Source organism: Lolium rigidum, chromosome 1 (assembly GCF_022539505.1).
Source record: "Lolium rigidum isolate FL_2022 chromosome 1, APGP_CSIRO_Lrig_0.1, whole genome shotgun sequence".
NCBI lineage: Eukaryota > Viridiplantae > Streptophyta > Magnoliopsida > Poales > Poaceae > Lolium > Lolium rigidum.
The window spans coordinates 124423829-124439115 of record NC_061508.1 but is presented as its reverse complement, the minus strand read 5'-3'; the positions used below and the strand labels follow the sequence as shown (position 1 = coordinate 124439115).

The 15287-nt window shown below is 48.9% G+C and overlaps 1 protein-coding gene across 1 annotated transcript; it reads left to right on the top strand.

Moving 5' to 3' along the window:
- The first annotated feature begins 11277 nt into the window (after positions 1–11277).
- On the top strand, positions 11278–12445 carry LOC124681754 (ethylene-responsive transcription factor ERF109-like). The gene has a single exon (XM_047216584.1). The coding sequence runs from the start codon at positions 11402–11404 to the stop codon at positions 12227–12229; it is 828 nt and encodes a 275-aa protein (XP_047072540.1). The 5' UTR covers positions 11278–11401; the 3' UTR covers positions 12230–12445.
- Positions 12446–15287: the final 2842 nt, after the last annotated feature.

Below are 15287 nucleotides of genomic sequence, written 5' to 3'. Positions count from 1 at the left end.
AGGAAGATCTTACTATGTTTGGATGCATAGAAAGTTTGCATGGAATTGAATTGGACTAAAATTCTAAATCCAAGATGGAAATGAATTGACTTCTAATTCAATTATGTTGTTTGGTTGTGTTTGGAAATTGCTATTGAAATCAAAGGGTGTAACCAATTCCAAATCATGTTTGGATGAACAAACTATGGAATTATCTAGTTTATGAATTTCCACCACATCACATGGCCGACGGGACGAAGCTGGTAGGTAGGGGTGCCCGCCATGCCTCGAGCCGACGGTAGCCGGAATCAGCAAGGACGGAATCAGCAAGGACGGTGGCCGAAATGACGGAGAGCAGCTCGACCTCCTGGTCACCGACGGCGTCTTCGGGGCGAGCAGCTCAACCTCCTGGTCGCCTGCGCCCCCGCGCCTGCGTGTAGCACTGCGCCGCACTCCCTCATCCACGCGCATGACGCCACCGGTGACATCGACGAAGCCATGCGCGTCGTTGAATCGACGCCCGCTGCGTCGATCTGATCCAGGTAAGAGGTGGTCGCGTGACGAGGGGAGGTGGGGAGAAGGGACTGGCGGAGAGGAGCGGGTGCTGGTGGTGGAGGAGACGAGGCGGCGGCGTAGGGCGCGTGCCGGCGATCGCCGGTCGCTCCCATCGAGAGTGACGATGGGGATACTCGCTCCTCTCTGTTTCTCCCCAGCCCCCCAGCGACGAACAGGTCTCCGGGCGGAAGGTTTCCATCCGATTCCGAGGGGGCGAGCTCGGAAAGGTTCGCGGCTTGTTTACACTAGACAAAGCGGTACCTTGGAATTTACTTCAGTTTCCAAGTTTTAATTCCAAGGCCAATCCAAACGGCAGAAATTGACCCTAATTCCAGATTCCATGATTCCATGCCCAATTCTATGCAACCAAACACAAAATGATTTTTTTTTTTGCCGACCGATGATCATCCGCGGTTTTTTTGTAGATCGGAAATTTCTTGATTTTCATAGGAATTGATATACTCGTCAACTTCTGCCTCTATTTGTAACACAAGTGGAGCTAACCCCAAGATCCACCGATGGCCAGCAAGGAGAAAACGTGTCCAGAATCAGTCTACCCCAAGGTAAAAAGAAAACTAACCTATTGTTACACAACCCAGCAGGCCCATCATGTCATACGGTAACTAGCGGCCGCACGGGAAGCTAGCTAGCTAGATAGTTAGCCAACATTGATCACCGCGGCTTCCATGATAATGGAAAAGATGAAAATACAACTGACCACTGAGTTTGACCCCTAACCTAAACAAACAAAAACGAACATAATTTGTGTCTAATTGGCTCAGGCCACTCGAGATCCCCTAAACCAATAAGCATACCGCTTGTCAATTCTCTGGCGTACTAGCTTGTGCTCTCCTAATGAGAACGAATTAAGGAATCCTTTTCCCCATGTGTGCATAGACCCCGTGCGTTCGGCCGCGCAGAGGTCGCATCGATGTGATCAGATCGCATCTGCAGATAAGCAGATTCTGCACACACACACAGGGGAGAAAACACCACATGGAATTGAGCCGGAGGGGCCCTGGCGAGAGCGACGGCCGAGAGGCGAGAGGAGTCAAGGTCGGCATATGCATGGATGACTATCTGGTCCAAAATCATCAAAGCCAAGTATTCGGATGCGAGCGATCTCTTTTCAGGCTCGGGCAAAGGGGGCTCCCAGTTCTGGAAGAGTATCCACAAGGTTAAGCACTTCTTCAAGCTTGGGGCAAAGCATGTGGTCGGCGACGGGCGCCGCACTCGCTTCTGGTCGGATTGGTGGTTAGGGCACGAACCTCTGAAAGACTCCTTCCCGTATCTGTTCGCGGTTTGCGAGGACACAAACCAATTAGTAGCCTCCGCGTGCGCTCCGGGGGGCCCGCACATCAGGTTCCGTCGCTCTTTGGACCCAGAGGGTATGAATCAATGGAATCGCCTCATCGCCCAACTTCAGCCTTTCTTGCTCTCAGACGCTCTCGATAGGGTGATTTGGCACCTCTCCCCCTCTGGCCTATACTCCGTTCAGTCCATGTACTATAAACCGCCGCAAGGGCGTCGGTTGCTTTCCATAAGGACGTTTGGGAAGCCGGGGTCCCGCTTAAGATCAAGATCTTTGCCCGGTTGCTCATCCTTGACGAGACTCCCTCCCGACCTTTTGGTGGCCGGCAGAAATGGACCGGCTTCGGGGGCGTGCGCACTTTGTGGCGCCCCGGAGGACTCCTCCCACATCCTCTTTTCCTGCTCAATGGCAAGATTTGCTTGGAGCGCGCTGCGTAGCATTCTGGGTTGCAACTGGTGCCCAGCCAACTTTCCACAGTTCCACGCCATCCTAGCCGGTTTCTCTGGGAGGGCCAGGAGACTCCTATGGACCCTCTTCCTCGCACAATCTTGGGCCCTTTGGACCGTGCGGAATAAGCTTACTATGGAAAAGAAAATCTTAAATGACCCTGCTAACCCGATTTTTAAAATGTGTATCTTCCCGCGTGCTCCGGAGCGTCAAGGCAAAACCAGGAGATCGGGAGGATCTCGGACGGTTGACAAGGGAGCCGAGGAGAGCTGTACGCCTCCGTGAGAACAAAAAGCCAAAGCCGAAGCCCGCGGCGTAATCCGGCTAGTCCTTCTTAGTGCGGTTGCTTGTGGGGTGCCGCCCCCGTTGTGTTTGCGTTTGATGTGTGCACTCCTTGGCTAAGCTGTATGCCGCAGCAGTTTGTATGAATCTTAACCTCGCTGGCTTTATTAATTTAAAGTTGGGCCCGCTATGGCCTTTTATCTAAAAAAAAAATATGCATGGATGAGGTGGTTCCGTGGTTGGGTACGGACCTTTTATGATCTCACAACAAAGGTCGGCACGGGATCGTACTGAAGCGCATTCTATCTAATCGCACGGGCGTTTGAGACTGCCCCACCACCTTAATGTGCCATGGGCATATGCTGATATGATAATTGAGCGTGCTGATCAGCACCGACCAAAGTGAGCAGCACGTTTTCTTTAGATATGCCATCTAGACACAGGCCCCGTGGCCACTTGTGGTTTTTTTTGTTTTTTTTTTGTTTTTTTAAAGGTGCAGTGTGGTAGTACGGAGTACATGTGTGCGTTGCTATAATTAACTTTTAGAATGTATGTTTTTTCAATCGTGGAGAATTTCACTACTACTTAAATCAGCCTTTTCTTGATGGGACGAAACGTTCTTGTCGGAGCTGCACGTACCGCCAGGTGTTTTTGATGGGATGAAATCACTTATTCTACACGTTGTGGTGTGGGTAAGAAAAGGTGCAAAGAGAATAATTCTCCGGTCTATTATTTTTCCTTGTAACCCACTGACCACTTTGTCCTCAAATTTCTAGGTTGACCACCCTCGTTGTGCTCACATGCGTCGACCACGCCGCCGCGCCGTCGTGCTGCTCCACCGTGGCGTGCATGGCTCAGGTTCCTTGGACTACGATGATGGCGCGCATACGTGCTCCATCCCGGCGCTGCTCTTTATTGCGTCCCCTCAGATCATGTTGCTTGATGGGGCCTTCTCGTGGCTCTCCCCGCGGGATGGCTTAAGGCGTGTCACCGGAGAAAACCACGCTCTAACTTTGTGTTTGGACCTCTAACTTTGTGTTTGGACAGAACACTACAACGCTAATCGACGTCGTAAACCCTGTTGGGGGCATGGTTAGTGAGACGCAACTAGCTGTGGTTTCGGGCGTAAGCTCATCGACGACAGTGACTATGGCCGTTTTTTCCTTCTTGAAGGCGCCGCAATGAAAACCCAAGATACTTGGCTGGTTGTGCCATGGGCCATGCGCTTGAGAGATTGCCGGCTTGGCTCGATGGCATGTTGCACAACACCCTGGTCATTGTCTCTCTCTTGCTTTGTTGTTCAATGTGGGGGGGGGGGGGGGGGGTATCCGGCGGCAAGGCGCTCGTCCTCGCAGTGATGCCATTTGCTTCCCTTTATTCCCGCTCGCGGTTTGCTGTGGAAGCTAAGAGCGGCGGCGCTTGGCTGAATGACCTTGCAGTGCTGCCTTGTGGTGTCATCCATCTGTGTTCTTGGTCCGTTGTGAAAGCTAAGAGCATCTCTAGCCGTTGGGGTTCCCCAGGCCGAAATCCGGCGCTATTTAGCTCCGGATGGATGTAACATTTGGCCCGATGAGGCCCATATTTCCAGCAGCGAGTCCAGGGTGGATGTAAAATTTGAACAAATATAGGCAAATTCAGAAAAAACCAGACGAAATACATAAACATAGGCGAAATTTAGAGATATTTAACATATATAGGCGAGTTCGTACATATATAGGCCGAATCCGTAATGTATTCGAATTCGGCTAGATGAAAACATAAACTAAAATTTGGGAAACCTTGATGTCGACTCCGACGAGGACGTGTCAGCGCGACACGGAAGGCACCGGCGCCGACGGCGGCATCCCCAGGACGGGGGAGTTGCCGCCCTCGATGTGCGCGATCACACTGTCGAGCGTGCGGCCTGACGCGCTCCACCAGCGGCGGCGGCCGGCGGCGTTGTTACGCGCTGGAGGAGGGGGACGACCGTCGTACGCTGCGAGTTCCCGTTCATGCCGGCGACGGAAGAACTCGTTCCAGGTGTCGTAGTTTTCGGGGAGGTACCGCTCCTTCACGCGCTGCTCGTCGCTAAGGGTGACTTACACAGCGTCGATCGCGGTGTCGAGCGCGTCCCCTCCCACCGGAAGCGGCGGGATCGGGATGCCCCCCGCGCTCAGGCGCCATCCTCCGGGCATGCGGAAGTCCGGCGGCGCCGGGTAGCCCGCCATGTGCAGAAGTCTCGCCTCCCAATGGTGTAGGGAACATCGGCCGAAGCCGTTGTTCGCCGTACCTTCACTGTGGCACGCCATTGCTCGCTGGAGGAGGATTGGGAGAGAAGACTATGCTGTGAAAAGAAGGGAGATGGCGGTGGTGAATACGGCCACAAACGATAATTCCACGATAAATAGAGGGAGCCGCGCGTGAATCCGAGGCGACGGCATTAACTCGCCGCGTGGAAGCTACGCGTCTGGCGAAGACTGACCAGCAGCAGGCTTTTGCAGCGTGCGGAAGACGATTGGCCTTTCTCGCCGACAAGTCGGGGCCATCAGCCGCGCGGGAAGTTTTCTCGATGTTTCCCGCGCTTTCGTTTCCTCCGGACTCCCCGAGCGCTCCCCGGGAGGGGAGGGGGGAGGGGGGCGGGGATGACCTGGGCTCGCCGGATGGATGAAAGCCCCAAACCGAGCGAAAACGAGGATCCGGGGGAGCGACTGGGCCATTTTCGTCCATCCGGATGAAAAAGGGGTCTTGGGGGCCTTCCCGGGGAGACGGCTGGAGATGCTCTAAGAGCTTAGGCACTAGGATGCGTGCTATTTGCCCTGCAAGTTTGGTTCCATTTGACGGCGATGGCTGGTGTTCCGGTTCTGAGCTTTGTGTTCTAGGCGGGATCTCGGTTGATCGGTCCCTTTGAAGACAGAAGTGACCCTCCTTTCCTACAAGTGCTCCGTCTTATCCCTATAGCAGAGCTTCTGGTCAAAGTTCGTGAAGTCTGGTGGAACATCAGTCTTGTAATGCCCTTCAGAGGCATTGGTAACTTCTCATATGCAATGTTGTCTCGAGGAGCAAGGCCTTTTGAAAAATTCCGACCGAACACTCGTTGACCCGTGTTGATTCGAGCTGACAGCTCATGGATGACCGCTTGTTTGGAGGTGGACTAGCATTTGCAAGATATCGGTATTGTGATACCTTCCATTGCATCTAGTGGCACTCTCAGTTCGGTGCTTGTGGGTTGTCTCCTAGTGTTGGTGCACATGCTTGTAGGCTCCGTAGCAATGTTCACGTGTTTATGTCGACACCCCCTTCCGTTCCGGATGCAACAATCTTATCTATCCTGACCAGTGTTAGCCTAAAAGGGTGGACATGTAGGGAGGTGGCGTTTTGGCTCATAGGAGCAAATGCTCCCATTATATAAAATAATTAAAAATTAATTTTAAAAATATTAAAAAATTGACATAAAACTTTTGGTATACATCGTGACATTCTATGTTCGTACATAAGTTTTCGTGGAAAAACAACATTTTGTGTGGTGTGCACAAAAAAGACAAAAAATATGTTGTATGTAGTCGTGTTACAACATCAAAATTTATCTTTTTTACAGGGGCCACATAATTTTTTTTCTTTTTTTGAAAATTTGTGTACCAACATAAAATGTTTAGATATACATGTAAAAATTTAGTTTAGAATTTTTTGACACTTCGAAATATGGATTCACATAATGAGAGCAAGTGCTCCTATGAGCCAAAGTGCATTTCCCGGGCATGTAGTACTCTTTTGAACCGATATACGTGCGGAGGTGGAATTCTCTCCCCAGTACCCGTGAATTTATGCTAGTAACCTTCAACGCGGAGAGAAACTCTCGCATTGTCATTTTATTGCAGGGAGATCTTGATGTTTCGACACAGACCGAAGCACAAAACATGGATTATACTCTTTTAGTCATTCGAGAAAAAATGAGATAAACTAGTGTTACATTTATTAGTACTACATAGATATTTGAACGACCAATGTAAGATACACTGAAAATAAAAATGCCGAACAAAGGGAGCACAACCACTTCACTTTCAGTGTTTTTGGACACCAAATGGTATATGTTACTGGTCTAAGTTACTCCCCACTATGACCAGCCTGACACAATGCATGAAACTACATGTAAATTACTACCCACTACTATGAAGGTAATAACTTAGACTAGTAACATTACATATGTTACTAGTCTGAGACTTCTAATAGTGGGAGTAATATAGCTAATAATATCATACATCTCAAGGCATTTTAGTGACATAGCATGCTAATAAATGAAGAAAAAGAGTGAGGTGGTAATTAGTAGCTATATGTTACCATAACATCACACCTTAATAAGTTATTAGGAAAGATGGATCTACAATATAATAAATAATACAATGCATGACACCACATATAAGTTATTATCTACAATGAAGGTAGTAACTTAGACTAGTAACATGACACTCCCCACTATGACTAGCCTAAATTAATTCCCACTATAAGTAGCCGAAGTGTCCCAATTAGGCTGCTCATAGTGGGGAGTAACTTAGACTAGTAACATATGCCATGTTACTAGTCTAGGTTACTACCTTCATAGTGGGTAGTAACTTATATGTGGTGTCATGCATTGTGTCATTTATTATGTTGTAGACTCATTTTGCCTTGGGTGTGTGATGTTATGGTAACATAGCTAGTTACCACCTCACTCTCTTTCTTCATTTATTCGCATGCCATGTCACCAAAATGCCTTGAGATGTGTGATGTTACTAGCTATGTTAGAGCAAGTACAATAGAGTCCAGTCAGCTGACTGTAAGAAATTAAATAATATATTTTAGATGAGTTGGAGGAGAGAGAAGAGGAGAGAGAATGGAGGTGGGCTACTATGCAATAGCCAGCTCTTGCACGTGCTCCTAGGCACCTTGTGAGAGTGAAAAGTGGGCCATATATTACTAAAATACTACATTCTTATAGCCAACTATTGTACTACCTCTGATTCAAGGAATAAGGCGCCCTCGTTTTACGTGCTTTTCGTTTGACTAAGTATTACTTCAAATATATAAAGATTATTTGTATAAAATTAACATCATTAGAAAGTGTTTTTCAATACGAATCCAATGATACTAATTACATATAATATAATCAAGATTTTGTTGCTCAATTTTTATGGTCAAAGTTCGTCTTGAAATACGCGTGCGCCTTATTCCTTGGGACAGAGGTAGTACATGTTAGCTATATGATGACTACAAATGATATGACATCTTGTTATAGCCAACCGTTGGCTATACTATTGAAATTGCTCTTACTCTCACTATAAGCAGTCTTATAACTTCTAGCCCTCTAGAAGCTTCTTACTTCTTAGTCGGCAAGTAGTACAAACTTCCCGCTAGAAGTTATTTATTGACCCGCTAAAAAAATACTAGTTCTTTATTGAAGTCAGTCTCACAGTTGTTATTTTTTTTAAACCAGTAGCCTTCAACACAGAGAGAGAGAGAGATTCTGAAGATTTTTAAATTCTTTGCCGGGAGATGTTGTCGTTTCGACGCTGACCGAAGCACAAAAATATCCGTGGTGGACGGCCCGCGCTCTCTCGGGAGCTGTCTCCAATCTGGCACCGTCGCTTTCGCCACGAGCGAGAGCGAGTCCTCTCCACTCCTGCGAGCGGCCACGCACGCACCCAGCGCATGACGAAACGCCAGCCTTTTCTACCGAACGGGACGGGGCGTATCGAATGGTACACACATTTTATATTCATCATTTATTTATTTATTTATTCTGCTAGGAGGTCTGGGTGATCCCCATGATGGAGACATTCCGAGCAGTTAAATCGATTTCTTTTCTGGGTATTGAGCAACATGGTTCTCATTTTTGGCGCCTGAATAAAGAATTCGTTTGTATTGGCCATGCTTAGCAGCTGCCAGCTCGGCTAGATACTTAAACATGGTGAGTGCCGACTGGCATGGTTAAAATATGCATGCGGAACACCATGTTTGAGAGCAGTTTACTTTACCCTCCTTTATCCTGTAATTTTTCGCTATCAGCCACTTTTACCAAAAGAGTGGTACTACATTAGGCAATCTTATTAAATTAAATTCATAAAGGTCAAACAAAATTGAGATATTCATACTATTGGGTTAAGTCCACTTTTGATCCCAGATTTGCATAAGTCTAATTTTGGTTCCTTGAATCATTTTGGTCTAAACCTGTCTTCAAACTTTTAATTCAGTCTAATTTTAGTTCTTCAAAGGGTTTAATGATGGTTGATCATGGATATAATTGGCCGGTTTTAATCTACCCGGCATCATTTGTCCTCAGTCAACAAATATAAGAAATACTTTTGCCCTAACATACATGTGCGCCGCATCTGGCTTTCTTGATTGGTGCAACTGTCCTCGGCACTTCAACGGCCTCCGCCTTTACTCCTGACGCCAAAGCCCTCGCATGTCCGCCGCTTCTGCCTTTCCCGCCTGGCTTACCTGCTCTCGTAGTGTCAGGCGCCCCCGCTAGCTGTTGGAGAATAGTTGGGGTTACTACGCCAAACGGATAATGATCACGATGTCGTCGGTGAAGGTTCGTAACGCTAATCGCATAACTGATCTCGAGGTGAGATGGTCCTACGTTGACTAAACCTATCCAAATATGTCAATGGTGGCAAAAAAAGAGTCAAAAACGGTCAACCATCGTTAAAACAATTAAAACGCTATTAGAGACCAAAATTAGACTTAATTAAGAGTTCGAGGGAAGTTTAGACCAAAACAAAGTTGAGGGCCAAACTTAGACTTTTATGAGACATAATGGACATAAATTGCACTTAGCCCTTTAGTATATAATCGGAACATACTACTCCCTCTGTTCATAAATAAGTGACTCAACTTTGCTTAGATTCAGATGTATCTGCATGTATTCTTAGTTATAGATATCTTTGCATCTAGAAAAAAATGAGACACTTATTAGGATATTTTAGGATGGAGGGAGTACATTGTATCTACAAGCTAGTAATAATACTTCTGACGTAAGAAGACCAAGTATGGGTTGGTGAAACAACCCTTCCTCCACGCCTCCCGTGCCGCTCTCGGGCAATACCCGGCAGGGGAGGGGAGGGGGCAAAGCCTAGCTGCTCTATGCCCCCTTCCACCTCCGCCCATCCGCTCCTTGTTGTCGTTGGTGGCGGCCTCCGGCCGTCGCCGACAACGGCACGCTCTAGTCGCCCCCTTTTTCCTACACTTTTGTTTTGTTTCAGTTTGATCCAAGCCCCGTCCCCTCCTTCTCGGATGACTTTGGCCAAGTTGTCTTACCTTGATCACCATCTGGCAAGCCTCAACATGGCAACTTGCACTGTTGCTGCACTAAAACACATAGATTTAGCGATCGCTTCTCTATGTGGCTTCCCGCAGTTGGTGGTCCGTCTGGACCTGGCGTTGGAGCGTCCGGTGGCCTCATCCTATTGTGCCACCGGTGCATGGAGTTCGCCTCCTCTTAGACAACACGCCTAACAGGAGAGGTTGGCTTCGATTTCAGGGTCTTGACCTAGATCTCGATATCCCAGTGCTCCGGTTATGCCTTTTGTTGTTGGTGGTCGTTGCGTGGTTCTTGGTGGTGAGGCTGCTTGGGGAGGGCGTTGTTCTTCAAAGTCTAGTTGTTATGTTGTAGTTGTCGACCGTCGGCGTGTGTCAAAGGGATGTAGTAGAGGTAAGTGAGTGCACATGCAGGCATGCAATTGGGGCGGAGCAGGGGCTTGCGACACCCCCACCCCCACCCTTCCCATTAACTCGCCCCTGTGGTGGTGCTCGTTTTCCATCATGGCATAAGCCGGCCAAGAACCCATCCAACTTGCAAAGTATGGTTCTCCATGTTGTTTGTCTAGCTATGTGGTGATGTTCAGTTAGGCACCGTTTGTTTGACGTAGCAGTCTTTGCCCGCTCGTAGGAGGGTATAGCGAGGAGTGTGTTGGTTGTTCTATGTGGTTGGATCGCTGCGACGAGCGAGAAGGATGGTCGCGAGCGAAAGCCCTGCCCAATTCAGCGGTGCCGACGACGATGACGCCCCAGGGTGTCATTTCCCTCCCTTGAGGTGTTTATGGTGGTTGTTGTAAGCTTTCTTTGTGGTTTACGGGGGTTGTTCTTTTTTGTTTGAGCTCATATTGCAAGTTAGTAGAAGATACTTTTGATGTTCATTCACACATGTGAAGATAAGGACCATTTTGTTGTTATCCAAAACAGCAAATTCCATGCTCCTCCAGAAAGTCTTCCCTCCCAACGGGCCCAGGCAGGCGTCCCACACAGCCACCGACCTTTGTATGCTAAAACCAGTTTTGCGATCCCCGTTTCCTCGTCTCCTTGACCCCGCTTTGACCCTTTCAACGGACGGTCAGATGCGAAGGAGATTCTCTCGCTCATCTCCATCCAACGCCAATCCCACTGACAAACGTCACGGCCAACGTCACATCCTCCTCTCACGTGACCCACTGGATCCCCTCGTCCACACGCTGTCCCCGCCGGGGAGGGCAATCCCGGAATTAACAACAAAACCGGGGCACCCAGAAAACGCGCACGTTTCTCACGCGGACCCCGTTGCGCTTGCGCTAAACAGCAGTCGATTAGCTAGCCCCGATCCAACAAAAGTGCACGCTCTGTCTTGTTGCGCCGCGTGCCGTGCGACGTGAGCTCGTATATAAACTCTGCCCCCGACTCCCGTCTTCCCGCTCACTTCAAACTACACCTGACGGACAACACCACAACACAGACACAGGAGCTTCAACACACAAGACTACAGCAGAGGAAGAAGAAGAAAGAACATCAAGAACACAGCAACAACAGAGGAAGAAGCATCAACAGCAACAACACACACACATGACCTTCAGCATCTCGACAGCAATGGGGGAGAGCCGCCAGGAGTACATGATCCGATTCGACGCCCACTTCGAGGACCCATCCCCGAGCTCCGCGATCGCCGAGCCACCGCCACTGCCGCCGGCGCAGCCATTCGCCGGCAGAGCGATCACCCCGGAGCAGGAGCACAGCGCCATGGTCGCCGCGCTGCTGCACGTCATCTCCGGCTACACCACGCCGCCGCCGGACATCTTCCCGGCGGCGACGGCGGCGCGCCGGGAGGCCTGCGCGGCGTGCGGCGTCGACGGCTGCCTCGGCTGCGAGTTCTTCGGCGCCGAGGCCGCACTGGACGCGCAGAAGACGACCGCCTCCGCGCCGGCGCCGCCGGCCAAGCCGCAGAGGAAGCGGAGGAACAAGAAGAACAAGTACCGCGGCGTCAGGCAGCGGCCGTGGGGCAAGTGGGCGGCGGAGATCCGCGACCCGCGCCGCGCCGTGCGCAAGTGGCTCGGGACCTTCGACACCGCCGAGGAGGCCGCCAGGGCATATGACAGCGCCGCGATCGAGTTCCGCGGCCCGCGCGCCAAGCTCAACTTCCCGTTCCCCGAGCAGCAGCACCAGCCTCTCGACGCCAGCCAAGTCCAACCCAAGGACGACGACGACAGCAATGCCCCGGCCAGATCAGACACCTACACGCCCTCGCCCCGAAGCGCGCCGGACGTCGTCGATGTCCGGGCGCCGCAGGGGTGGGAGGAAACAGGGGACCAGCTGCTCTGGGACGGGCTGCAGGACCTGATGAAGATCGACGACAGCGAGCTCTGGTTCCCGCGGTCTTCCAATTCCTGGAATTGAACCTGCCTGATTAGATGATCCCGGCCGTTGGGCTGGAGTAGAGTGGAAAAGACCACTTCACTGGCTCTTTTTTTCTTCTTCTTCTTCTTCTTCTCTTCTTAGTACTACCACCTCTGTTGTATTATTTGACCGAAACAGAGTTTGTGAATTACACTACTAGGGTTGGCTGTATCAACTGTATACCTATGAACGAGGCAATTTTGGGTTTGTGCTTCACATTCTCTACTAATTCAGATCAACAAGAACAAGAGCTGGCGGTGACCAAAATGATATTCCTGCCTGAACTGTACACGAAATCTGACGGATAACCTAGTTCTGAACCATGTGGAGTGTGTGCTTTGCGTTTGTTGGCCGTTGACCATTCACTTGCTCTGCTTTTCATCACATGGCGTAGTGGGTCAATAAACAAATCGTTGACCAGATGCTAATTTCCTAGTGTACTCTTCTTCTTCTTTTTTTGGCGGAATCCTGTTACACCATCTGAGCCAATGACCAAAATGCTACCTGAACTGTACACGACATCTGACAGGTTTTGAAGCGTCTAGGAGTGTGTGGTTTGCGTTTGTTTGGCCGTTGACCATTTAGTTGCTCTGCTTTTCATCACATGGCGCGGTACGTCAACAAACAAATCGTTGACCAGATGCTAATTTTCCTAATAGTTTACTACCTCTGTCAGGTTAGACCAGCACATATCTCTAGATTGTCAATTTGATCAACATGAGACTCAAGTCACCGAACGAAGCCCTTTGTACACAATTATCAATAGTTTACTACCTCTGACTTGAGTAGGTTATATATTACAAAACAATTATCAATAGAAAGATTAGATACCAAACTTTTTAATGGTATATTTTTTGTGTTTTACAATTTACTATGTCACATTGGTTAAATTGACAACATAAAAATACGCGTAGACTTAACTCATCGGGACGGAGATAGTACTCTTTTTCAGTGTCAACAAAAAGGCCCCTAGAATTTTAAGTTTACTTCATATGACTCTAGTTTTAATATTTGGTGTAACTAAACCAACAATGAAGATGGAACATAGACAGATTCAAGTTCTGAGAATTAAACCATTTAATATTCTGAATCCCTGCAAAAAAAAAAAAAAAAAAAAAAAAACAGTGCCATGTTTGTTGGCTCTAGCGTATGCATACAAACATGTGTTATTTTCTTGTTTCTGGTGGGATTCACGCCATATCATTGCGAAAACGAGAATTACGATGACATCTCATTTATCTAATTGTTTTAGGTCATTTTCATCTGCTCGACTTATTTCGAACAACGAAATTGCCCATTTGGTTTGGACAATGGACATGAAATCGGTCATCTGGTCAAGTTTGTCCGTTTGGCTCGGAGGCAACCCCATAGGACCACCGTAATTTGGTTCGTGATGGCCAATTTACTTTATTTTTCCACTATTTCAGTAAGATATACAAATATATGAATAAAATAGGCCACAAAAACTAAATATGGTGTTGATAAATTACTACTAATTAGGGAATCACATAGTTCACACGCGATAGTACCGAATCTAATTGCAAAAGGATACACGTTTCATGCAAAATAGACATGTGAGGAAGATCATGCATCTTGTTGGCGGATGATGGCTCGCTTCTTCTCGAACGAAGCCCTTTGTACCGGACCCATGAGACTCAAGTCAGCGAATATGATCCGATTCTCATCGGCGATCAATTTGCCATCGTCCTCAATGGCTTGGATTTCAAGGACTCTCTTTGTGAGGTCCATGAAGCTAGAACAAGCGGGTTTTTCTCCCACCATCACTTATCATCCCTCTTGGCAAGTGCCTCCTCCTTCTTGGCCATCAACCACTTTTGAGTCTCGCTCAATGCAAGTGCGGAAGCATCACACTTGAGATCGGCATTGGTGACCTTGTGGCCCCTTGGTCGAGATGGAAGGGAACCATTGCCTCTTCGAGATCAATGACCGCCGATTCGGCGCCACCGCCATTCTTTAGACCCTTTTGGTATGCCGCAATGCCAAGTCTCCACTTGGGGCACTCTTTGAACACCCTCCAACAATGGACCAATGTGTAGGACTTTTTATGAAGGACCTTGAAGCTGTCCAAAGCTTAGGGCACCTACCCCAGTATCAGGGCCGACTCTAGGATTTGGATGGTCCCAGGGTGAACTTTATAAATGGGTCCTATTTAGGCTGCATGCATGCTAGATGGGTCTAATTTTTCTTCTTCTACGTTTTCCTATATGCACTGTGCCAGAAATAATGGGCCCCCGTTTTGGTTGGGCCCCGGGCCGTCGCACTTCTTGCCCTGGGCCAGAGCCGTCCCTGCCCAGTATGAAAAATGTTAGAGGTGGTAATGCAAACCAATGTACATAACCATATTGAGAATGATTGTGTCCTTATTGTGTCCGCGGCGCCGAGGCCACTCATGGGGCACACCACATTCTTGATCGCACCGTAAAACTTCTTGGTATCAAGTTAGATGAACCCCCATCTCTTTTGGATTGAAATTTGGCCACAAATACTATGAAGACCGAAGAGGCGCCGACGGCCGCCTGGAGGTGATCGAGCATCTTGCCTTGATCATCATGACGACATGGGTGGCGTCATGTGTAGTGAAGAGCTGGTTGCTGGCGTTGGTCTGAATAGCCAAGAAGAGCTCAACATTGGCCTTGATCTTGGTGTCGGGTTCCACGTGGGCCTTCTTTGCTTTCGGGACGCCACGCCAGGCACCACGCTTCTTGGTCTCGAGCGTTCGCCCCTCTGTCGTCATTTCCTTTTTCGGGGCCTTGGCCTTGATCTTGCAAACGGCGGGAGGTTGGGAGGGGAGGGGGTGACAGGGGTGAGGTCCATGCGGTGGCGCTGTCCTCTATCGCATGGTAGGGCTTGGCGCCGACGAAATTCAATTGCGAGTGGTGAGAGAGGAAGTGGCTTGCGTGCCACTGACGGACATGTCCTGCGAGTAGAGGATAGGGGCAGGCCGACATGATTTTTGTCCACGCCTACGCATTTTCAACATAATTTTAGTCTTAAATACGTTAACACGAATATCTCGATCCGTTTGCGTCGGGTTGCT

Coding starts and splice junctions, on each gene's coding strand:
- LOC124681754 (XM_047216584.1), top strand. CDS start 11,402: ATGACCTTCAGCATCTCGACAGCAATGGGGGAGAGCCGCCAGGAGTAC.